This window comes from Tyto alba, unplaced genomic scaffold, assembly GCF_018691265.1.
Source record: "Tyto alba isolate M040663 unplaced genomic scaffold, T.alba_DEE_v4.0 Super-Scaffold_18, whole genome shotgun sequence".
Classification (NCBI taxonomy): domain Eukaryota; kingdom Metazoa; phylum Chordata; class Aves; order Strigiformes; family Tytonidae; genus Tyto; species Tyto alba.
The window spans coordinates 244,070-269,539 of NW_024881280.1; the positions used below are offsets into that span (position 1 = coordinate 244,070).

A 25,470-nucleotide genomic window follows, 5' to 3' on the forward strand; every position below is an offset into this window, starting at 1 on the left:
CATACCTCTAACTTGTTCAGGCTTTCCTCATTGATTTGTTTCTTTGAACTCTCTTAGTATTCCTTACTGCTTTTCGAGGTGGTGCATATCTCGGTGACATTGTTTGTCTTAAATGTTTATTGTAGCCTCTAAAATGAAAACAAAGAGAAAAGTTGTGACTTATCTGATAAAATACAAATCTTTTGGATATAAAACTCACTCTTTGTTCCTAGTTTGAGAATTTAAAGTTAAGTCAGTTTTATTTTAGTATTAGTTTTACTTCTTCACTTTTCTTTTCCTGAAAATGCCACAATCTGAGATACTGGTTCGTGTGGATTTAGATTCGTTGTGTCACTTAAGTGTTTTGCTTCTCTATGTGTTTCTGTTCTCTCTGTGGTGGTGGTAGAGGAGGGAGAAAGTTGATTTGCATAGTCAAAGCAATTAATTCAGAGTTGAATTCCTTGTTTGTTAATTACAAGGAAGAAAAAAAAATAGAATGACCATTTGTTAGACGTCTGTCAACTTTTTTTTTGTTTTTAATGTTTCCTATCATTTGATATCATGTTGGAATAAATATTTCAATTCTCTACAGACTAAGAGTATGACTTAGGAAGTTATGAAGTATCTCTCCGGTGGGGCACATTAAAGCATTTGTCTTCGGTTCATTGCAGTTTTTTTTTGGTTTGACAATGCTGTAGTGGTTTCCCTATCAAAGGAGGTCAAAAAGAGGCAATGAACCCAGATGATGCTCAGTAAGTTTAAGTACAAAGTTCACTGTCAATGCGATTCTCAGATTGGAGTTAATAAGATATTATAGAAGTCTGCTCTTTTCTTAGAGCCCTGCTCTTCAGTCTGCTTGATACACTGCCTAAATATGCCTTGAATCCCTTAATGGAGAAGGAAGGAAGCAGAAACCTTGTGCCAGACACAACTTGATTCTAAAAATATGTCACCAAGAACAGATTCTCTTGGATACACTGTGGGGTTTCTTTAAAATAGCAGCTACTGTTTACATGAAGCCTTCTTTAAGTCTTCCTCCTCTTTTTTATTCAGATAATTGATATATAATAGCACAGTTACTGTTGATAGCAGTAACTAGTGGATGGTGACTTGGGAGTTCACAACTTTCATATGCTCATGGCTCTAATTTGTTATGCTGATGAGCTCTGTCTTTGTGATTCTGTGCAAATTGCCAAAACTTTCTCCTTGCCAGTAATGAAAAAGCAACAATATTTACTTTGTGGAGTGCCTGTAAGGACTGACTGTACAGTGCAACTAATGTACATGAATACAATGACTCCTTTTATTAGTACATTTTTTTTACTTAATGAGGTAAAGTATGATTTGATGAAGGAAATGGTTACTTGTAAGATTGCTTCTTTTTTTTACAGATGCATTTGAACCTGTTTTTTGGGTGTGTGCGGTCATTAACTGAAAAGTATCTAAAGTATCTTTGAAAGGAGACTGCTGTAGCTTGGGTTCTTGTGTATCGGTTGCTGAGCAAGGCTCTTAATTGCAGCGTTGCTGAACTTCTCTGAACATAGGCATCTCTATGCATGAGCATTAAATGAATGCACAAGGCATGGATAGGTTAGGGAGCTTGGAGGATGAAAAAGAAGTGGAGAAAATAGAGCTGAAGTGCACCTCATTTTTTTCCTTTCCTTTGCATAGAAGCACTTGGATTGTAGTTCTGCAGTTGCTTTAACTCAAATTCTATGCTGGTTTCCACTGCCCATTTTGGATGTTGATTTTGTTCATACTGCTCTATGATGAGCCAGATCAGGAAGCTAACCAGACTGAAATTGTATTTGTTTTTATGATCATATTAACTTCCAGCAAAATCCGTTCCCCAATCTGGATAACTGGGCAGCAGCATGAGTATTAGAACTACTGGTAGTGTGAATGAAGATATGAACATGCACAATTGAAGAAGAATATTGACCAGTTCCTTTTGGTTGTATCATGAATTGATATTAATTTAATGACGAAGAGGAGTCAATCATGCATGGCTTTAAACTTTTTCCCTTGGTTGGCCCCATTCAAAATGCAATGGTTGCACTGCCTTGAAAAACTAGATTGTGATACATTGTAGAGAGAAAAGATGCTTTTCTTGTTTAAAAAGCAGATTGTTTTGGTACCTATGAAATTACTTTAAAGCATCCAAGCACTGTTAATAAATGTGTTCTCTGGGAAGTTTTTCAGTGAAGTTGTTGGTTGCATCTGACCTCCAGACAAGCAAAAGTAATTAGAAGCTGAGTTTCAGAAATCAGTGCCACAGAATTTCTAAGTTTATTGCTGAAATCTTCTTGTACATTACTGTAATGGATGCTGTAACTATTATAATTTTGTTGTATATTTCTGCATAGTTCAGATCAGGCTGCATGTAAGTGAGGAGGAAAAGGAAGTTCCATGCAAAATAAACTAATAGAAGTAAAGCAATTTGTTGGTGTACTTTGTCCACTTTTTTTTGCTTCCATGGCTATCCATGTTATCAACATTATTTCTAAAGATCAAGTTCTTCCCTAGATAGCTCAATTTAAAACTTACTTGAGATATTACTTTTTTTAGTGTTGTGTTCTCTTAAGTTCTCTGTCCCAAAAATTTTCTCAGAGTGTCTAGACTATTTCCTCTTTGATATGACAGCAATGCAGCCTAGAAATAGATCTTAATTTCTGCTAGTGAGCAATAGGAGCTGGGAGAGGGGAAAAAAAACAAACCAACCTGCATGCGTTTTTCTAGCATAGGGATAAAATCTTCTCAGCTCTATGCTGATTCAGTTTTTATGTGTTTTTTCTGAACAACATGCTGCAGGTGACTAGAAGTTTGCAATGATTTTCTAAATAGTTCATGTTAGCTTTATGCCATATACCTTAGTTGCTATTTAACAATCAGTGTTCAGCTATAATTACGACAAACAATAAAATAGATTAAAAATGTATTCTTCCACATGAGTTACATACAGTATAATTTCAAATGCTAACACTTACCAACTATAAGTAAACTGGTATTTTCCTTTTAAATTAAGACCTCTGGTGTATCTGTTAAATTATTTTTTGTTTGAATCTATTTGGGAAACAATGTGTTTTCATATGCAAATTATTCTGTAATTTAAGCAGTATGTTGGACTTTCAGTGAACCATTTAAAGGAAAACATCTGTGACATCAGAAGTCATCCTGCAATATGGTTTAAGTCTGCGGGGACAATTCACAGAATTTTACAGCCGGATATTTATTTTTCTGAATGAAATCACTACATAGAATCATATAATATTTATATGTAATTGTTTTGAAATATAATGTCAGCAGCCTGCCCGTTAGTAGTAAACTTTGTTACCTGCAACTAGCAAGGTCTTGTGTTTAGCATCTTCAGAGGAACTGGAGTATAGAGCTAGTTTTCAAACTTTATTTTTCTTACAGTTTCTAAATATACTTCCAGATTGGTGAGAATAGAATTACACTGAAGTGACCAGAAGGGAAAGAAGGTGATTTGAGTTATAACACTCTATTTACAGCATAAAGCATGAGACTAGAAGTGGAAAGATGGACATTCTTTACTTTTGTGATGCAGAGTGAGCTGTTCTGTTATCGCTCAGATTTACATCAGTGATATGGAGATAATGTTATCTCATTAGAGGACTTTATATTCTCTTGCCTGCTGAAGCTGGGAGCAGCCCTCAGCTCCTCATGTCTTCCAAAATAAGATGTCATGGTTTGAACCCAGAGTGCAACTGAGCACCATGTAGCTGCTTGCTCCCTCCTTTTCCCCGCCAGTGCTGGCAAGGAGAAAATGAAGCAAAAGGCTCCAGAATCAGGATAAGAACAGGAAAGGATGACTTACCCATTACAGTAATGGGCAAAAGACAGACTCTTCAGGGAAAGAAAAAGAACCATCACTTTAATTCAAACACGAGAAGCGCCACCATATCCAAAACCACCTCCCCCCACCCCTTCCTTTTTCATGGGCTCAGCTCTGCTCCCCATCTCTCTCCCTCCTCCCCCAGTGGCGCATGGGGGCAGGTGATGGGGGTTACAGCCAGCTCGCCGCTCCTTCCTTCTCAGGAGGTAGGGTGAACACTGCACGTTTCTCCCCTGATCCATGTGGCTACCCTCTCACTGGAGACGATTTTCCATGAACTTTCTCCAGTGTGAGTCCTTCCTATGGGATGCAGCCGTTCCCAAGCTGCTCTGGCGTGGGTCACCCCCATGTGTTGCAGTCCTCCCAGCACTGGACCACAACATTGGGGGCTGCTTCTCCCCTCAGAGACCTGGCTTCCTTTAAGTGCAGCTGCCTGTCCTGGTGTGGGCTTCTCCACAGGCTTCGGGTTGGCTTCTACTTTACCGTGGACCTCCGTGTGTGGCAAGGTGGGTGACCGTGCCGTCTCACCATGGGATACAGGGCTTTCTGCTCTGGCTGACCTCCCCACATCCTTCTCCTTCCTTCTGCTGACCTTGGTGTCTGTCCTTCTTGCAACTCCTCCTCACAAGTCCCAGTTTCCTTTCAGGTTCCCCTTCTTAAATATGTTATCACAGAGGCACAGCTGATTGGCTCAGCCCTGGCCAAAGGCGGGTCTGACTTGGAGCCAGGGGAGCTTTTGAGAAGCTTCTCACAGGAGGCACTGCTGTAGCCCCCTCCCCTGCTACCAAAACCGTGCCAATAAAACACAGCACATAGGAGTAGCAAAACACTGTAGGGTTTTTTACCAAAAAAAAAAAAAAATTGATTTATATAATATATTGGTCTTTTTCAGGGAGTAGGAAAGTTCCTCTATGTAGTAATAACAAGCCTTTATTAGTTGTTTGGGTCTTACAAGTCAAATATTCTGTGTACCTGGTGGAAAGCTGGGGAAGGATGAAGGAAAGAATTTTTCTTTGGCTACCATCGTGAATACTTGTCTGGTCTCCCACTTAATAGAGGTTTTGCAAAGTTTTTATCTAGTGACATGTGTTGTGTTTTAGTGCGACTAATAATAAGTTGTTAAGTTCCTGAGAAGACTGTTAACCTGCTGTACTGGCTATTAAAGTCATAGTCATATACCTTGTATGGTCGGTTTGCGTGCTGCTCCTCAAGTACAGTTACCATTCTTGCAGTGAGGCACGATAGTATAGAAAATGACAGCTTCTCATTTTCAGATTTGACATGTGCCTTGATTTTTGGATTCTTCATTATGCTTTGTATCCTGTTTATTTTATTTATTTTTTACACACTTCATATGTGCTTGCTGCTGGATTTTCTTTCTTGATCAGAGGACCAGAATGCACTGTATGTTTTGTGGTAATTGCTCATAACATGAAAAGGAAAATGTTAGTGGCACAAATTTGTTGTTCAATTTTCTATTTATGCCAACGTATGGAACATATTCTGGGAGATGGATCAAGTGACTCTACTGAAATGAAATGTGAACCACCATGTTTAAAAAGTATTTTTTTTTTCTCATTAGAAATGTGTAATGCTTTTTCTTTTTCAGTGAGGTACGTTCACTAGTTCTGAATAGTCCTAGATATTTGTGGGATATGACTTCAAAGTCATGTTTTAATTGTCAGACTTGACTTGTCAAGTTAGACAAATGAAACAGGGAACACTTATTTACATCCTGTAATGTATTTTCTACTTGCTGTTATCTGTTAATATTTTTTTTGAGTGAACATATATTGTGTAAAGAAAATTGAACTCATGCTTTCATGTGTAGTATTTGAATAATTGGCATAGACAAAACGTGACTTGGTAAATGAACACAGATAGGCATTCACAAAATAATACACATTCCTAACGTAGTTAATTTTTTCTGTATATAGGCCCAAGATGAGAGGTTGCAAGAAGAAACTCTTAAAAGAAAATCCTTGGAGGTAATTCAGATAGGAATTTTCAGCATTAGGAGGACCATTGGATACATTTCTAAGCTTTACAGTAATGGGTAATACTAAACTGACAAACATTTAAGTACCATGGCAAGGCTGAGACATATGTGTATCTCATGCAGCCTTCTGGGAACATGAACCATGTGTACACTGGGCGCTTTTCCACAGTTCAGGTGTTTTGGGGCACATGATCCTCACTGTGTTGCTCTCCTGGGGACCCTGGGTTATAAGTAGCTTGTTTTCTGCTCTTGGTGCATTTCAAAATGTCAGGATCATTGATGACTGCTGAGGTTATTAGAGGTTTGCTATAATGTTTCCGTGTCACATACCAAAAAAAAAGAAAACATGGAATGGTAGAATGGTTTGGGTTGGAAAGGACCTTTACAGGTCATCTAGTCCATCTCCCCCCCCATAATGAGCATGGACATCATCAATTACATCATGTTGCTCAGAGCCCCGTCCAACCTGATGCTGAACATTTCCAGGGATGAGGCATCTACCACCTCTCTGGACAACCTGTTCCAGTGTCTCACCACCCTCATCATAAAAAAATATCTTCTTTATATCTATATCTTTATATCTACCCTCTTGTGCTTTAAAACAATAACCCCCTGTCCTATTGCAACAGGCCCTATTAAAAAGTCCGTCTCCATCTTTCTTATGAATCCCCTTTAAGTATGGAAAGTCTGCAATAAGGTCTGCCCAGAGCCACCTTCTCCAGACTAAACAACCCCAACTCTCTCACCCTTTCCTCACAGAGGAGGTGTTCCATCCCTCTTATTTTTGTGGCCTTCTCTGGACCTGCTCCAACAGGTCATGTTTTTCCTGTGCTGAGGAAAACCCGGACCCAGCACTGTAGGGGGGATCTCATCAGAGCGGAGCAGAGGGGGAGAATCCCCTCCTTCGACCTGCTGGCCACACTTCTCTTGATGCAGCCCAGGACACAGTTGGCTTTCTGGGCTGTGAGTGCACATTGCTGGCTCATGCCCCTATTTTCATCCACCAGTACCCCTAAGTCCTTTTCCACAGGGCTGCTCTCTGTTGTTTCATTGCTCAGTCTGTATTGATACTTGGGATTGCCTCAACCCAGCTGCAGGACCTTGCACTTGGCCTTGTTGAACCTCAAGAGATTCAGACAGGTCCACTTCTCAAGCTTGTCCAGGTCCCTTCAGATGGCATCCCGTCCCTCAGGCGTGTCAACTGCACCACTCAGCTTAGTGTCATCTGCAGACCTCCTGAAGGTGCACTCGATTCCACTATGTCATTGATAACATATCAAACAGTACTAGTCCCAGTATGGACCCCTGAGAGACATCATTCATCACTGACCTCCACCTGTACATTGAGCCATTGACCACTACTCTCTGGATGCAACCATCTAGCCAATTCCTTATTCACCAAATAGTCCACCCATCAAATCCATCTCTCTCCAATTTAGAGAGAGGGATGTCGGGGGGACCATGTCAGAGGCCTTACAGAAGTCCAGACAGACGACTTCCGTAGCTCTTCCCTTGTCCACTGATGTTCCATCACAGAAGGCCACTAGGTTGGTCAGGCAAGACTTTCCCTCCGTGAAGCCATGCTGGTTGTGTCAAATCACCTTCCTGCCCTCCATGTACCTTAGCATAACTGCTAGGAGGATCTGTTCCATGATCTTCCCAGGCACAAAGGTGAGGCTGACAGGTTGGTGGCTCCCAGGGTCCTCCTTTCTACCCTTTTAAAAAATGGGTGCAATGTTTCCCTTTTCCGAGTCACTGGGGACTTCCCCCGGCTGCCATGACTTTTCAGATATCCTGGAGAGTGGCTTGGCACCTACATCAGCCAGTTCCCTCAGGGCTCTGGGATACATCTTGTCGGGTGCCATAGACCTACGTGTATGTTCAGGCTCCTCGGGTAGTCATGAACCTGATCTTCTCTTGCAGTGGGAGGGAGTCTGCTCCCCTGTCTCTGCCTTGAGGTCCATCCACTCCAGAGGTGTGGGAAGAGAGATTAAATAATAATGAGAATAGAAAAAATGGAAAAACTATGTAGTGTCTTTAACTCTACCTAACCTCTGATATATTTATGGTTGAACGCCTACATTCTTTTATAATTGTAAAGTTTAATTCTTTCATAATCCTGTAGTAATAAGAAAAACAAGGTCAGATTTATTAGAGATGTTAACATTAATGAATTGCAGAACATGGATGGACACTTCTAATTCCCTTAAATCATTGTGTATTAATTGAAGTTTCACTTCTGTCTTCATCTTCTCTGAGACCTTAACCAAGTCTTAGGACTTGAAAGTAAGAATGGGAAGTATTCTTACTCAAGGTGACATGCTTTTCAGCTCAAAGTTCATCTAGTTTTTTTTTTTTTTTTTTCCTCTGGTCCTTATTCTTCCAGGTGTGTGGGGGAGTGGGTGGTGGAAAGGGAAAAGGAAGGATTAATTTATAAGTTTTTAAAGCTGTTCCTGCTTACTGAATCAATATGACAACTGGGAGAAACGTAGTGGTATTTCCAATGGAATGATAGTAAGCCTTAATGCTGGGTATTAGAGAGAAGGGAATACGAAGCAGAATTGGTTCTTGCCATTGTATACAATGTGCTTTCTATGTGTCTATTTCTGTTCTCTAACTGAATATAGATTCAGACATATTAGTTGAAGAAAGATCCTCAAAAATCAGTCAGTTGCTAGAAAACTCTTACAAAACAGTATGTAAAAAGATGTATTTATTTGGCATCATAGCTATCCTTAAAAGTTCAGAAAGATAGTATCTCTTGTATTACAAGCTGTATGTCTGAATAGTACTGGATCAAATGACAAGAGATGTACTGTGCTCTGAAGCCAAGGAATGTGCTGTATCATGAGCCCTGTCCACAGAAGAATCCCAATTCCATGGGATGCAGCTTGCTGCTGTGCAGTGCTGCTTCTCTCTGTGCCTGGGTTTACTGAGCAGATTCAGTTGGCAGGCTGGAGCATTCTGCTACCCAGCTGTGGCTAGTACATTGTGTTGCAGGGCCAGAGAGGTCATGGTGTTGTGTTGCTTAAATACAGGGGACTTTTCATATCTTTTTATTTGGCTTGTGAAAGGAAAGAAAAGTTGAAGAATTTGACTGGTCTCTGTATACAGACACCCACGAGTAGGAACTCTGTAACGAGAAATCTCTCAGGCTTTTAAACAGAGACATAAGATCCAATTACTGAAACTTGAAATTAAGTAATTTCAGTCTGCAAAGTAGATATGGTTTCCTAGCAGAAAAGATAAATAAACATTGGAAAAGTTTATCAGTGGATCATAAGTATCTGGAGTACTAGCATCAAGGGGATTTTATTAATTTAAAAGATAGCATTTAATCTCTCATCTGGGGAAAATTCCACAGCCTGTGACAAAGAGGAGGAGGAGAGAAGAAAAGAGAATGTAATGTTTATGGTGGATTTTGATCAGAGCAACAAAACTGTTGGTCTAGGAATTCAGGACTCTGAATTCCCATTTCTTTTTTCAGTGTTTGAACTTTGGGGTAATGGGGTTACATGCTTTGCTTTGGCATGCTCTTAATATTGCAGCTCAGCATTAAGACAAAGGTCATGCTGAAGATATCAGCATCCAGCCTTTGGTTAAGAGTTGGAAGGATTCTAACAATTGGCTAGATATGTTCTGCACGTTTACACCCTACCCTGTCCTCACACTTGCATGCCTATGACTGGAAGCCTGAGGATGCATAAGTATTCTGAGACAGAAGATGCCTGCCTGGTTGGTACTCTAGTCATGCATTCAAAATCATACTGCTGACCTACTGCATAACTAGGAAGAAAAACTATGGTAAATACTGCTGAGGAATTTGTGGGTGGACTTTTACTATCCACTGTAGCACATCATGGTTCATCAGCAGGACATATATTAGTATCTCTCATACAGTTTGTCGTGATTGCAGCTGTTTCAGCCTCTCTTGAGGACTGAGATATGTGTGTCTGTGGGTGTTCTCTCCTCTGGGCTTGCTTATAGCTGACAAATCTTGAGTCCAGACTTACTTTCTAGCCAGGCAAGTGGGAAATGAGAGGACAGGTCTTTGAGATTAATCTCATTCACTTTTGTCCTGGAGTAAATGAGAGGCTGTGGCACAGCATTTTAACCAAGATTTTGCTCAAAGAGACCCTGACAGGGGCAGAACTAAGCAGATGCAGGGTCATGTGTGGAAAGCCCCAGAAAATGGAAATGTGGGTTGGTTCAATACATATACCCCTGATACACAAGAGGCAGGGGTATTAGCTGGCTCAGCTCTGAAATTTATGGCATTTTGGGGTGACAGGGGGAATAAAAAAATAAATAAATCACAGCTTCACGCTAGCTGCTGATTTTTTATTTTTTCCTAATATATGTTTGTATTTTATAGCTGCTTTTTCATTCTGCACACAGTAGATTGTGTTTAGTTGGAGCTCTAGCCAAATTGTAGATTTTTTTTTTTTTTTTCTGTCTGCATTTCTGTTGGACAAGTTATATAACCCTGTTTCACTTGCATCCACCGTAGGATTGTTCAGTTGGTTAGGCTGAACTGAGGGGTACGTGAACTACTAGCTTGTATATTCTTAATAATGCACTAAGGCTTGGTCATGGAGAAAGTTTCCATTAAAAATTAATTACATCAAAGCTGAAGCAGCATGAGTATCTAAGTTCTTCTTCATCAGATCTAAAATTTCTAGATACTTTTCTTAAGACAGAGTTTAATTTGCATAATACTTTGTATTACTTAAAACTTCATACTCAAGTTGACCTTTGTTCTCTGTGTAACATGGGTTCTCTACTTAGTGCCTTGTTTTTCTTGGTGCTTTTGGGAGTGCATGCTTGTATGTAAGCTTACAAAAAGAGTGTAATTGTGAATCTTTTGTTCAACTGACTTTCAGATTCATGCACTTTTAGTTTCATTTGTGTCAAGCAGTTAACTGAGAAAATAATTATACTGAAAAAGTGTTTGATTTAGATAATTATCTGCTTGTGTTTTACAGGTATACCTGGTATTAAAGTTCTCATGCCTGCACTTTCTCCTACTATGGAGGAAGGAAACATTGTGAAATGGTTTAAAAAGGAAGGTAAGATAACATTTTCTATGGCCATATTTGTTGTGATTCTTCAACTATTCTGTAAGAATAAGATCGTTCTTTCTGGTTGTATCTTAGTGTTTTGAAGCAAAATGTTTGGTATATGGAAGTTGTTTTCTTGAACAATGCCTGCTTTGAAATTGTTGGTTCTGGAAACATTTTTTCTTTAGTTGTCTTCCAAAAGGTAGCATTGATCATATTTTTGAAAAAATTCCATTAGGCTGTTCCAGGGTGTGAGAGTGTGTGTGGTGTTTTTAATTCCCAGTGTTGTCATGCTAATCAGTAACTTTGGAAATATGAGAGTCTGAGTCTTTGGGGAGGGCCTCTCTATCATCACTCCACTGCACTATGAAATAACATGAAAGATACAGCATTTTTAGAGTTGCTATTTGGGGCTTACTTTTTTATTATCTAAATTATCATCTACAATTAAAGCTGATATAAAAATTTAAATTATTTTCATAACCCAAATTCCAAATGGGGAAATCTCTTATCAAAAAAAAAAAAAAAAATCCCCCCCAAAACCCTAACAAACAAACAAAAAAACAACAAAAAACCCCAAAACCAAACTACTCCTCCAAAAAAGCCTGAACAACCTTGGCTATCTTAGGCTCTCTGTGCTCTGACAACTGAAAAGTAATGTACTTCTGTTAAAATATATTGGAGTAGCTAGATAAATAGTCCAAGTGTATGTTTTGTCTTCACATAGGTTGTATGTAAATGAGAAATGATTTGTAGAAGAATTGGCAGTCTCTGTTCTGTCAGGTTTTTCCCCCTCTCCATCTACTTTTTACCTCTCCAATTTAATTCTAAAACTGGATTTTGACTGTAGTTTTGTATTCCGGGTAGCAGTTGTCTGTTGGTATAGGATGCACTGCAGAGTTTTAGATGACTGTAGGAATATATCTTATTCTCAGACATTTTTACATTTGTTAGAGAAATTAAGATGTTTTGAGAAAATAAAATTCTTAAAGCATCTTATTTTTGACACAATTTGGTGAGCTAAATGTGTGTTTTGACTATTCTGCCTAGATAAGCCATTTTCTCTGGCTTACCCTCTAAGCGTTGATACAGCCTCCATTATTGAGTTACTGGAGTACTTTGCTTTTATACATTTTGAGAGGTGGCAGGAAGGCAACATGTTGCTCTAGAAGTGGGCATGGCCTCTTGCTTATAAAACTTGTAGTAAGAATTTCTGCAGAATTTACTGTGAACAATATGGCAATCCACATCTGTAACAAGTAATCGCACCAGTGTTATTGAAACTTGAAGCTTCCGTTAGTTAAGTATCAAGTCCAAGATTATGCAGAGAGAAATAAATAATTCAAAGTCCTTATCTAGTAATATGTTGTCAGTAACTGTAACACATTAAAAATCAACAGTAGAATGTTTTGTAATAAATATAGTATTAAAAATTGCAAGAGAAATCAAAGAAGAGAACGTGATAGGAGTTGAAGTAGATTCCAGTATCCTCCACAACATGAATGAATGAGTTTCCCTCATAAAATGGTCTTAAGATACAACATCTATACAACATTTTTTTTCAGTTTTTCCACTACGCTTCCACCACAACGCAAAAAGAAAAAAAAGTTCCACGCTTCTTCTAATTAAATTAAAATAAAGTCTTAATTGATGGTTGGACTTTGAGAGAAAACTATTTTAGGGGTTTTATTGCTCTACTTTCTATTTAGCAATAAAACCAAAACTGAATATAGTACATTGTATTATTTGGTACATCTGAGACCATAATTAGTTCCTATGGATATTTTTTTCCTTTTACATTCTGGAAAATAAACATAATGAGAACATTTAAAAAAGTGAAGATAAATTTTGAAGGAAAAAGCAAAGTGATATAATGCTTATATTCTTCCTGTCTGCAAGGGATGTTCATAACTGCATAATCCTCCATTGAGTTGGCCATCTAAATGTAGTGGCATTACTGAATATAAATGTTTGATAATCTCATATCTGAGAAAATAAATATTTTAGAGCAATTGACAGAAGAAAGCTGAGTGCATATGAGGTGTTTTTCCCACCATGTGACTATCAGGCATCAATAGAAGATTGACTGATAATTTTTCTTCTCTGTGTAACTATCAAATGATTTAATTTTACTGTTTCACAGGAAGAACAGATGATTTCAGTACTGCAGAAGGAAAAATGCTGAATTTAATTGATAGCTTTACTATTTTCTTCTCGTTGTTAATGAAGTGTCATATTTATTCCTGTGGGCAATAAAGTTATTCTCATAAAAATAAACCTCTGTTTCTGAAAACTTGTATTATTATGTATGAATTTAATGTTGATGAAAAATGATAGGTTGACAGCAGAGGAGATTGAAATCCTCTTATTGTGGGCAGGAAACAGCATAGGCAACAGTGCTGTCAGTTTCCTTCTGCAGTGTAAATCTGTGGCCTTGAGACATCGCCTCCAGGGACTTTAGTCTCTATGCCCAGTCAGCTTGATTTGATTTACAAAGAGCACATCAAGAAATGCAGTTTTTATCTTGTGATTTGGATACTTGTCTGTCAGTAATTGAACAAAGAACTGTAGGCTGTTGAATGCCAACTAGATGTGATCTTCTAGAGGGAAAACTCTGCTTCAGTAGAGAAGCTAATCATTCAGCCTAGCTGTAAGAACTTAATTATTAAAAACAAAAAAAAAAAACCAACCAAACAAACAAAAAAAACAAACCCAACCAACCAACCAAACAAAAAAACCAAGCAAACAAACAAACAAAAAAAACATACCCAAGATTTTTCAAGTGTGTTCTATATAATCTCAAAGAGCTGCTGTTCAGGCAACTTCTGTTGCAAATACTGTGCTCTCATTAGAAAGCATAAGAGCAATGATACGCTCTACAAAAGTGTTCTTTCCAATCCTGTCTATTGGGAAAGCTGATTTGTAACTGACATTAAGGTGGACATCGATTAGAAGCTATCACAAATTTTGCAATCTCTAAAGAAAATAACTGTGATACTTTCTATTGTGCTTGATTACTGAAACACGTGAGATTTTTCAATGCTGCTATGAAATACACTTCTTAAAATGACATTTAATCAGCTACCTTTCAAACTTACGACCACTTATTGGCTGCAGCAGTGAAAGACAAACAAAAAAAAGTACTGGAAAAGTGGTTTGCTCCATTCTCTGAAGGGTTTTCCCCTTGCCTTGCCTCTGCAAGGCAATCCTTAGCTTTCTGTGAACACCTCGCATACCTGAGTTAGGAGATATGTGTGACAAAGACATGAATGGAGGTATTGGCTTTGGCGAGCTTGAACTGTTGGGAGTTACTGCTGCAGGTTGCTTAGCACTGAGATTTCTTTCTATTGGTATAGAGCACTTAAAGTCTGATTGTAGGCTGGGAGAAGAGAAAAATTAAGATTTGGAGTTAAGCTCCTTTCTGCTTGCCTGTCTTGTCTCTGTAAGTTGCAGAATTTGCCCCGCAATTTGATTTCTTAACATCTATGAAGTACTTTCCTAATGATCTGATACATGGCCTATTTGAATTAATGATCCAGTGGAATTAAAACACTGGTATAGAGCCTGGTAGTTTTACTTCTGTTATAAACTATTTATGCTCTAGTTATTGCAAAGTGCAACGTGGCAATAAGATTATTAAATCTAAAAGATCAGGCACTACTTTGTGTATTCCCTTGCCAAGTTTCCTAACAGGAATGTTAATGAATTATAAAACCATGTGAGTGATTTAGCTTTGAACGTTTCCATCGTTTACTACTGCAGATATCACAAAGATCATACAATATTTCATTTTCCCCTTCTAATTCAGGTAGTCCGGAAACAGGAAATGTTTTTTTAAAAAAAAAAAAAAAAATAGAAAAAAAGAAAGAAAATGAAAGTGTTTATTCTGATGCTTAAGTACAACAGAGAGTGATATCAGGAATTAAATGCCTAGATGGATAAAACTATTGCAGCATTTCTGGTAAAGGGGAAATATTAAAATTTTACTTCATATAAAAATTGTAAACATGTGGTAGGTTTGAATGTTTTATCCCTATATGTAAGGAAAAGTTTATCATATTTTGTTGGAGGCCCAAACATTCAACTACCTCAAAGTTTTTCAATGTCATTTCAGTTTTGATGTTGTCCATCTAGTCAGTATTGATCTGTTGAAAGAATCCAGACCCATAATATCTTTATTGTGTGTTAGCAAATATAGATATTCTTCAAAAACAGACACAGAGTATACTTGAAAATTAATCACAGATTTGTGTAATGTAGCAAAAGCAATTTCTAACATTTGTGCATATTTTTATTTCACAAAGTATGTTCCTAAAATACCTTTTTAAACTATGTAGGAGATTGAGGAAATAAGCCTGCAGATATGCTTTCCAAAGAGATTAAAGTTCCTGAGGTTTTTATTTTAATATATTTAATAGTGTAGATACAAATTAGAGACCGTGATACTTAAAGATGTTTTCACCTGTGACCACTGTCTTAAAGTAACCCATTTAAAACTGTAATTTAACTTATGGCTGTCAATGAATATGGAAGGCTCAGGTTTTTATTCATGGCAGTGTTACTGAGTGATGGTATTCTGGAAATAAATTTCATTGTGTACTTCCTCTTGGAAAACCCGCTGTAAATATCAGTATTTGGAATATGTTAATATTCTGTTGCAGCAATTTGTGTCTCTGAATCTTAGTGGTTTTATTCGGAAATGAAAGATACAATATGATAATGTTGGGGGGATCAATTAGCTATAGAATATATTAAAGAATGTAAAATGGCTGTATTATATGGATAAATATCTATCTTCCATGGTTAAATAGGTCTGAAAGGAAGCTTAGACTAAGTATTCTGAAGTTCTGTTATATTTTGCAGGTGACACAGTGAATGCTGGAGATGCATTGTGTGAAATTGAAACAGACAAAGCAGTGGTTACCATGGAATCAAATGACGATGGCATATTGGCTAAAATACTGGTAGGGATTCTGCCTTTCCAAGTAGGATGATGTGACTTCTCTTCATGCTGTCATTTAGCATATTGCCTGAAAAACTAGTTTAGATAGCTAAATTTACTTCTGCTCAGCTTTCAGAATAATGCACTTACTTGGATTCCTAGTGAGAAGTAATTGCTTTATGTACCAGACTACTGGTACATGATTCTATGTATGTTTAATGGATTTTCAGTTAACCTGATTGAATTATGTTGTTTTGTATGTTTTGTACCTTATGAATTATGTACACGAAATATTGCAGTTTGAAACCTATTACACTGAGTTAGAGAAAAATAAGTTACAATCTGTTAGTTGGAATATGGAATTTTGGATGGTACTTTGCCTAGGATATGTGATCTCCATGCTAGAATATCTTGAGCTAGCCGTTGAAGATGGAATATTATACAAAGTGGACTGACCCAGAGGGCGTTTGTCAGAATTATCAATTCCAGTATTCTTAACATTAGATTGATTAGGTTTAATATAAATGAGAACTGGGATGAATATAAATTTCTCTGAGCATCGTTTTGGAGTATTTGGTTCTGTGTGCATGTATAGCAGAGATAACACTCAGTTTAGGTTCTGTGCTTGTTTGGCTTTAAATCCTGTTCAGCACCAAGATGGAAGCAATAACAGGTGGACTACAGAGATCGCGATGAAGGACTTAGTAAGGTCTGCTTGCAGGTCCTGTGCTGTTCTTTACATACTGTATTCTAAAAAGATGAGTAAAATTCTCAATCTTTTCCTTTGTTCTCCTCCTCTTTTGTAATATTTTTGACATGTGTTTCTTATTTCAAAATGACCCAATGTTAATTCTCATCAGAATTTAAACAAGTAATTCTAAGGCCTTCTGTTGCTGCTTCTGTGTAAAAGTAAATACTGCATTTCTGAAGGCTCATATTTGATGCTTAAAAATTAAGTGAGACTGTATTTTTCTCATCTATTAAATATATATAATGGGAAATGTATTTTAGACTTTCTTATCTTCAGGGTGGGAATGAAAGTTGTTATTAATAATTCTGTATAAAGAAAGGGAAATGTTTTTCCTCCCTTTCAATATTCATCACTTTTTCTAAAATTTTCCTCAAAACAATATCCAAATATGTGGAGTTCTCTTATTTATCCTGTGAAGGCTTAAACTGTCAGCTAGCCTGTAGCACTTACAAAAAGAACACTGACATCTATTCCTTTTCCCTTTTGAAAATTGAGTAGATAAACATGAATAATCTTAAATATGATTTTGCAATGAATTAGCGGTTTTGTTAAGATAAAACAACTTGCTCAATTACAATTGTAGAAAATCTCGTTGGGCAGTCAAATAGCTGAATGAGGAAACTCAGCATAATATTTCTCAGTGTAATGCATATATTGATAAGTAAAGAGCTTCTTAGCACAACTAAACATCCTACCTATGAGCTAGTATCTCCAAGAAAAGTTATGAAACACTTTGTGATGTTCAAACGTAGAATACCAAAGAAACCTACTTGAATCAGTGTGCAGCTTCTTAGCTTTTTTTGGTGGTAGACATGTTAAAATGAGTCTTAGTACTGTTATTTTTGTCTTAACCCTTAGAGTGTTTAAAAACACTTTGGCTCTCTTGGCACACAGTATGTCAGGTTTGGTTGTTCCAGGACTATTAATTTAGCTTGTATTATTTCTGTCAAAGGATCCTTTGTGTCTTGAAGTGTTGCCTAATAATTCAGGTTTGCAACATTGTAGTGTTTGCCTTAATCTGGCTCCTTGCACTTATATACCAATCAGTTGCCAGACCAACCAATTCCATCTACAAAGTGCTGTTGGGCCTGGTGTGAAATAAGCACTGTGTGGCAGACATGGATATTTGCCTTTATTTAGGCTCAGTCCAGCATGATGCGGTGCAGAGGGGATGCATGACTGCAGCTGTGTGGTACCACTCATTCACCACCTTATAGTGAACACAGAGTGCTTTTGTCTTATCTGGGCTTTGCATTTACTGTTGTAGCTTCAACTGCAAGTTTTCGTACTTCAACTTTTACATCAGAGTTTTAACTTCTGCATTCAAGATACAAAAAATGCGTCATTAATGTTCATATGAAAAGTCTGTTTTTCAAATTACTTGCCCTGTATTGTGTTGGAACTCAGTAATAGAAAGGACTAAATTTCAGTTTGCCAGGACAAGATTCCATTGTCTTTGAGGATACTTCCCTTTCAGTTCTTTGCCTCGTTCCCTACATATCTTTTCTATCATAAAAAAACCCCAACCATAAATGAAAGGCCACAGAAAATGATGAAGCAGAAATCTCCTAGAGATGAAACTCCATCTTCGTACAATCATGATATAGCTTCATAGAAAGTGGAAGAAATACAAGTAAGCATGTTATTAAAGACTAAACAATACCTATACAGAAGTTGTGCTGATTGAGTGTTTGACTTTCCAGCAGTACAGTCATGGTCTTTTGCTGTTCAAGTGTGTGGAAATCATTAATAAAGTTGTAATAACTTTTTGTTGTAAACCACATTTTTCAAATGTTCGTGGTGCTTGTAGGCTAGTCAATGTATCATTTGAAAGAAAAGAACACATGTGAACTATAGTCTGTGTTCTTTACGCTCACAAGACTCCATACTTGTGGTTTGCTTGTGAGGACTAAAATTTTGCTTCTTCATTTCTTATGCTTTTCTCGCCCAAACTCCTCACTTCTTGAAATTTTCAGAACACTCATTTCCATGCTTGTGGAGTATTGCAGCTGTTTATTTCCTCCGTCCACAATAATTAAACAGTAGGGTGAATTGGAAGAACTCTGAATAAAACAAAAAATTATGAGAAATTGTTTTGCTGTATGTGTAATAGATTATGAAACCCTTTGTCAGAATGTTTAGTTCAAATTGATATGTTAGGAGAGAAAGCAGTATAAAAAATTTAGAGATTGAGAAGTAAAATGTAATAAGATGAGTGGAATGAACTTGAAAGGGAAAATTCTTGGATGAACAGAGGTGGTGGTTTAGAGTGAAGATACTCTGAATTCTCCACAAGTTACGGAATTCTCCACTAGGAGAACAGATCCAAGGCCCCGGTAAAAAGCTGTATTGAACAAAAACCTTTTTGTGATAGGAAAAAAGGGAGAAAAAACAAAAACAAACCACCACCCTGCCCCCTCACCCCCCCAAACAGAACAAAAAAAGAAATCCCTCTTTCATCAATAGTAAGACCCGAGAGATCCAGCCGTTAATATGAAACTTTAATTGACAAAAGTAATATTTATAGGACTATAAATAAAATTTAATTTACTGTATAGGTTTTCATTAATGGCATGCTCACTAACATGAACTAGAGAGACACTTCATTGACTTTTCAGTGAGATCCTTTATGTTCTATGGTAGAAATATTTTTACCATTTTAAACTGGTAATATGAAGAATAATACTTTTTAAATGGTTATTTTTGTTTTGCATGATGTGTTTAAAGGGTTATTAGCTCATAATCTGCATACCAATTTTGTTAGTGTTTTTGGAACCTACTGATAACTGGAAAATATTATTTCAAAATTAAATGTGAGATTCCTTTTAAGCTAAAGAATCTTTCCCCCTCCTAATATATAGGGGTCAAATATCAAATTAGAAGTATTTTGTAGACTGCTGTGCACCTGAAATGCAGGAAGAAACAATAAGAATTTCACTGTGTTTAGAATGAAATTTAGTTAAAAGTGTTTCTGGATTTAGTATGTAAAGTTGTGTAAGCGTAAAGCAATGATATCTTGAAACTGAAATAAAGATTTCAACTAATCCATACCTCTTCTGGAAAAAAGTTATTCTATATCCATTTTAGCTCCATGTGATCATGGCTTTTGATCAATATAAGAAGTCGGAAACTTTCCTAACTGCTCAGTACTCTGAATCCCTTTGTGGATATGATATCCACTATTTCAGTTATGCTTCTGAGCATGAATGCTTATCTTGACTGCATGGAGCTGTTGGACTTCAGATAAAAGATGTGACTGTTTTTGTAGTTCCACACTAAATGAAACATGTCAGATGCTGCCCTGCAAAAGTTGCTTTATATGCATGTACTTGTTTATAATGAGACTATTTAAAGGTTGATGGCATTCAGTCAAAATTGAAAAGGATTTATGAAGAGATACTATTATCTGAAAAATGAAATAGGCATGAAATTTACATGTCTGTTTTATTGTTGTTTGCTTTGTTCCTTGACGTTTGTGATGTTCTGTTGTTTCACTGTGTTTTATACAAACATTTCACAATCAAATCAAGTTTATGTAGAAAGCAAGAAAAATAATTAAAAATTGGGATCTGGCTTTCCGCAGAAACCTTATGCTTGTTTCTGAAGGCTGTAGTTACTAAATTTTGTTGCGACCACAAGTGTTACTAGTAAAATTTCTCCAGATGACATTGCTGGTTTTGGTCTTAGCACTTTGCTATATTTGTAGTTCTAAAAAGGGTGGATATTGACTTCATTAGTTAACTCCAAAAACCTGGAAGGGAATACAGATCAGGGTGTGATCAAAAGGGATCAAAATGGGTGAAATTTGGCAGTCTAAGATGCAGTCAAGGAGCTATAGGTAAGTAGTTAGAAAAGGGCAAATCATTGATTAGTGCAGCCTCTCGTAGTGACAGAAACTCAAATTTACCTAGATTATTTTCTGACAGAGACTTTACATGCTATGACACCAAATTGCACTCTGAAAGAAAACACTGTTGTAGGTAAAGTTTTATAGTAAATATTATGTAATTTGTTCAGGGAGGTCTCATCTAGGGAATATTTATACAAGAGGTATGGATTGCAAAATTATATATAGGCATACTGGTATTAGTTGCAATCTAGCTACTTAGGAAACAACAGAATGGGCACAGGCACAAACTAGTTCTGAAGCCATCAGCATGCAAGAGAAAATGCTACTCTGCACACAGTGAGATACATGTTTCTGCTGCTATTACAAAGGCTCTTTGGGTTGATATATTAAATTGCATATCTCTGCTACAGTTGCATTTTCCTAGAGAGGCATGTGTTTGCAGATAGCCTTTGCAAAAAAAAAAAAAAGGGGGGGGAGAGGAGTTTCCTGTGTGGCAGCATTTAAATGGTCTGTTTAATATCTTCCTTTTTCATATAAGCAAAGGGAACATTATCTGAAAAAATGAAAGCATCAGAATAGACGGGGGTTGGTTGAGGAGGAGAAATGATAGAAGATGGAACTCAGCTGCAAGTATATTGGGGCTTACAAGAAATTGTCATTAGTGTTTAATTTCAACAGGATAATTTGCATTTTAAACAATAGTTTATATAGAAAAGTAAGAGTTCTGTAAATCTTTTAATTAACATTGCTAAACAGTAATTTTTCCCAGATGTTCAATTTTTTTGTAGTACCTTGAAGCTTCTGAGTTTTTGTGTTCAACTGTGGAGCAAAACATCTAATAATATGTTTCAGAGAATCTATTCTGTTATCCCAGGGCAAAATCTGATATCAGACATATTTTTAATACTTTTACTACTTTGAATTCAATTTTGAATGTTTCTGAAAATTATTTTTAATCTAATAAACTTGACAGAAACTTGTGCAGCCTCTTAATATTTTTTTTTTTTTAATATGAAGTACCCAGTCTGCATTTACAGATACTGCTTTGTTAGATTATGTGAAGGAGAGATATGAGGATTGTCTCTGTCAAAAGTATTAAAGAATGATTCCCAGAGAGACATTAAGAAAAGAATAGCAGACTCAATATTGTTTTTTCAAGTTTCTTTAATAATAATTCATGATGACTACAAGTAGCATTAGTATTTCAGAAGCTATGTCTTTCCTGTTTCCTGTCCTGTATTCGGAATGCATTCTGAAATTTTTTTGTGCATATTGCTGTTGTGGCACATTTTTCATAGATCAAATCCAGATTCACCAGCAACTACATGAGACCAGTACCATGGACAGTGACACTCAGCCTTCGCCAAGATACCCACATCATCCAATAACAATCATATGCCAAGATCTGAGGCTGAGGAGGAGATGTCAGGAGATGGAAAATAACTATAATGTCTTTCAGATTAAGGGAAGAGAGGCACCATTATTGGAGTAACATGAACAGATTATTATGCAAATCCTATGGATTCTTTTAATCCCCCTTTTTGGAACTGAGAAATGGTGAGCTTAAGTACTAGAGTACAGAATAGATACATGAGTAGTCTTTTATTCCAGTCTCCTAAAAAGTACAGAAGCAGCCTCATGTTTTGGAAACTGAAATGATAGGGGAGCAATAAGATCAGAAACTTTGTTTTTTCCTAGCTCAAGTATGATCCTTCTGCAGTATTCTGTGGATATTTCTGCACTCTACTGGGTGTTCTGTAGATGTTTGTGTAAGGTTTTTCATAATAAGATGTCTGAGGTTTGCAGATGGGAGATGATTTCTTATTGAAAAGACTGTCCTTCCAAAAGCCACTCAGAAGTTTCAAGTGTGATGTAGTTCATGGGAAATTAAGAATGTTTGATGCATCTGAGGTATCAGCATCTGGCTAAAGTTTACTCACTTCCTTAAAAGAAACAAGGCAACAGTTTTATGTTATTTGATGCTAACTACAATTCTGCACCATCTTAACTGAGCACAGTATGGAAAACTGAGTCAAACACACTATCTGCTTAACACTTTGTTTCTTAGATTAAATCAATTCAAATTCTGTAATACTTTTTTTTTTCTTGATTGTATAATGTAAGTATGTATGGTTTAAGAAAGCTGGCTAACAGTAAAATAGATATTCTTGCATATATTCCTTTTCTGTTGGAATAGATCTTTTAATGATCACATCTGATTCAGTGTAAAATGCAGTAAAAGATTAAATGACTGAATGAAAATATTAGAAGGGTAATTTCAGAATTGTGATTGTTCTTTCAGTAGAGTTGCTTCTTAAATTAACACTGACTTTTTTACCTGAAATACTTATTAGCTCAATTTGGACCAAAATCAGATGATGAATGATTGTTTAAGAACTGGATTTAATATCCATTACCATTTTCTCATTCATGATGCAGATGAGAATTGGTATGAACCGAAACTACTTTGTATAAAACTTTCACTGCAGAGTAAGCCAGCATAAGTTCCATCCGCCTTTCTTCCCAGTATAGGAAATAAACATCTACTTTGGTATATGTGTGTTAGTGACTAAAGCACTGTGCTGCAGTGACAACAGCTCTGAGGCAACTTGATTCCTCTGTGTACTAAATCTCCTTTTTTCTCCCTGTCATGGCTCACCTGTGCTTTGCTGGTTTGTCCACAAAGTTAGGATTTTTTTGACTCTTCTTGGCTATGCATATACACAGTAATAGAAGTATTGTGAAGCTACTTATTTATGCTCTATGTATGGGATTCTGGGCTTCATTGAGATTTATGCAGAGCAGTTTTCTGGTATTGTGAATTATGAAAATGTAGAAGTGACTCAAAAATGTGGCAGATGAAAAGTTAAGCAAAATAATAACCATTTTTCTTTGTCTACTCTTGTTCCTAGCTGCAAAGGCTGTGTGTTTAAAAGCATGGGTTTTTTTTTAAAAAATACATGCATATACTTTTAAAAAATATAAACTCTGCAGTCATCTGGGCTGGAAATTTGTATTGGAAAAGAAGGAATGCTGGAGTTTTCACATATCTGTCTTGAAGTGATGAACATGAGAAAAAACACAATTGGCTTGCTCTGAAGAGTGAAAGTTGACAGCACTGATGGCTTTGAATGCTCATATAATGCTGGGTTATAAACAAAGCGTAACTAGTTGTGAGTGTTATGTTTCTGAAAGCTCAACCTTGTTGGATTTCTGCATGTGTTGTCATAGCACCATTAAAGCACTCTGACACCAAAAGTGTGGTCAGGACTTGACACCACAAGCATGTCACACTGCTTCTTGGTCTCATGAATTACAATATGTAGACTGCTTATAAAAATAAGTGTTCTCTGTTGCATATGCAAGCCTTTGTAAAGGAAAGAGAAGACATGCCAGCAATTTCGGTTTATTCTTATTTCGGAAAAAAAAAAAGTTAAATGTTTCATATTAATATGTTATGGGAAGTATTTTGAACTTGGAGGACATACCTGTTTTGCCATCTGTATTGATATGGATAAAACATTTGAGTGTAATGCTGATAAACATAGTTTTTCCTAAATACGTTGTTCAGTGCTAAGTATGATAATGCTGTAAAAATCTGAGAATGAATAGCTTCAGTATTTTGTATGTTTATAGCTTTGTTTTCTTTTGTTCTTTTCAGTTTTTGTGTTTCAATTACTAGTTTAGGTAGGTTTTGTTTGTACTTCGAGTTGCTGTTTTATTTGATTATGAGTGGTAGTCACATTGCAATGAATACGTAGTTTTACAAATCTGTTTATCAATGGGCCTTTCTGTGATAGGATCTTTCAGCCTTAGACAAGTCAGTTGAGGATGTTTGTTTGGCCTTCTGTCATCCCCAAGTACTTTTAAGTCATCTTAAAAAAAATACGATCAAGTCTTGATGGACTCTTCAGATTCTCTTCTCTCAAATGAAGCTTTTCAGAATATTAATGAGAATACCACATCAGGAGATCAGAACAAGAAATACTGAACTAAGTCTTAAATTTTTTCATGTGACATACTCTTTAAGAGGAAATATTACACTAGAATTTACCTAGTGTTCATGGGGAAAAAAGACGTGAACTGACAAAACTAAATGAGATATTTTATCAGGACATACTGAGAACAAATTGCCTTTGCCGTTCCTTCTTGGGTCTATTGTTGGCCCTCCAATTGAGGGAGCTGGGTAATCCTGTGAAATCTAATACATTCTGTCAGTGGAGTTAACTGTGCAGGCAACAATCTTAATGTGAGTAATAATGTTGTAGTATTTTTACCTGCCCAATGTAATCTCTATGGCATTCTGTTTTATTTAGTAATGTTTAAATGCCTAGAAAACCCAATTAAGGTAGTAAGAACAGTTTGATATCTAATACTATGTATATTTTTATTCTGTGTGTCTGCCTTTGGGCTTTTCAAATAATCATTTGCATTTTCTTGGAGAAGATGTCAGCATTGCAGATATATACTAGCTCCATTTGAGGCAAATGTATGTACAATATGGCTTTATGGTAGAAATATAATGTTAACTTTCCTTTGTTAGGCTGGTACAGTCTAAGTTGTATTTGGCTACCTGTGGTCCTATATTTACATTTGGCCTGATGCCCTGAAAATGTTATAGCTTTTGAGAACCTGAGAAGTTGTACTTCTGCAACCAATTCAGAGACTGTAGGAGGAGCCCTTTGTTAGGTTAACATGACTGCCATGCCTTTATCTGCCAAAGCATCAGAGATATTTTGACTGTGGTACAGATATCTTTTTATTTTAAAAGGAACACCTAGAAAAGATTTACTTTATCCAAACTAATTAGATTATATTAGATGTCGTGGTTTGAGCCTACTGTGCAGCTAAACGCCACACAGTCCCTCACCCACCCACCCTCCCCCCACTTGGGAATGGGGAGGGAATCGGAGGGTCAAAGGGAGACTAGAGGATTGAGATAAAAACAGTTTAATAACAGTAACAGAATAATACACTGACAGCAGTATCAGCGGGTGATGTACAATACAGCTGCTCACCACCCGCCGACCAAC

General features: G+C 36.7%; 1 protein-coding gene across 1 annotated transcript in view; it reads left to right on the forward strand.

Moving 5' to 3' along the window:
- Nucleotides 1–25,470, forward strand: part of PDHX (pyruvate dehydrogenase complex component X) — a 72,650-nt gene that overhangs the window by 1,708 nt on the left and 45,472 nt on the right. The window contains exons 2-3 of the mRNA XM_033010807.2: nucleotides 10,820–10,903; nucleotides 15,758–15,858. Of these exons, the coding sequence (XP_032866698.2) occupies nucleotides 10,820–10,903; nucleotides 15,758–15,858 (185 nt within the window). The remainder of the gene's footprint in view (nucleotides 1–10,819; nucleotides 10,904–15,757; nucleotides 15,859–25,470) is intronic.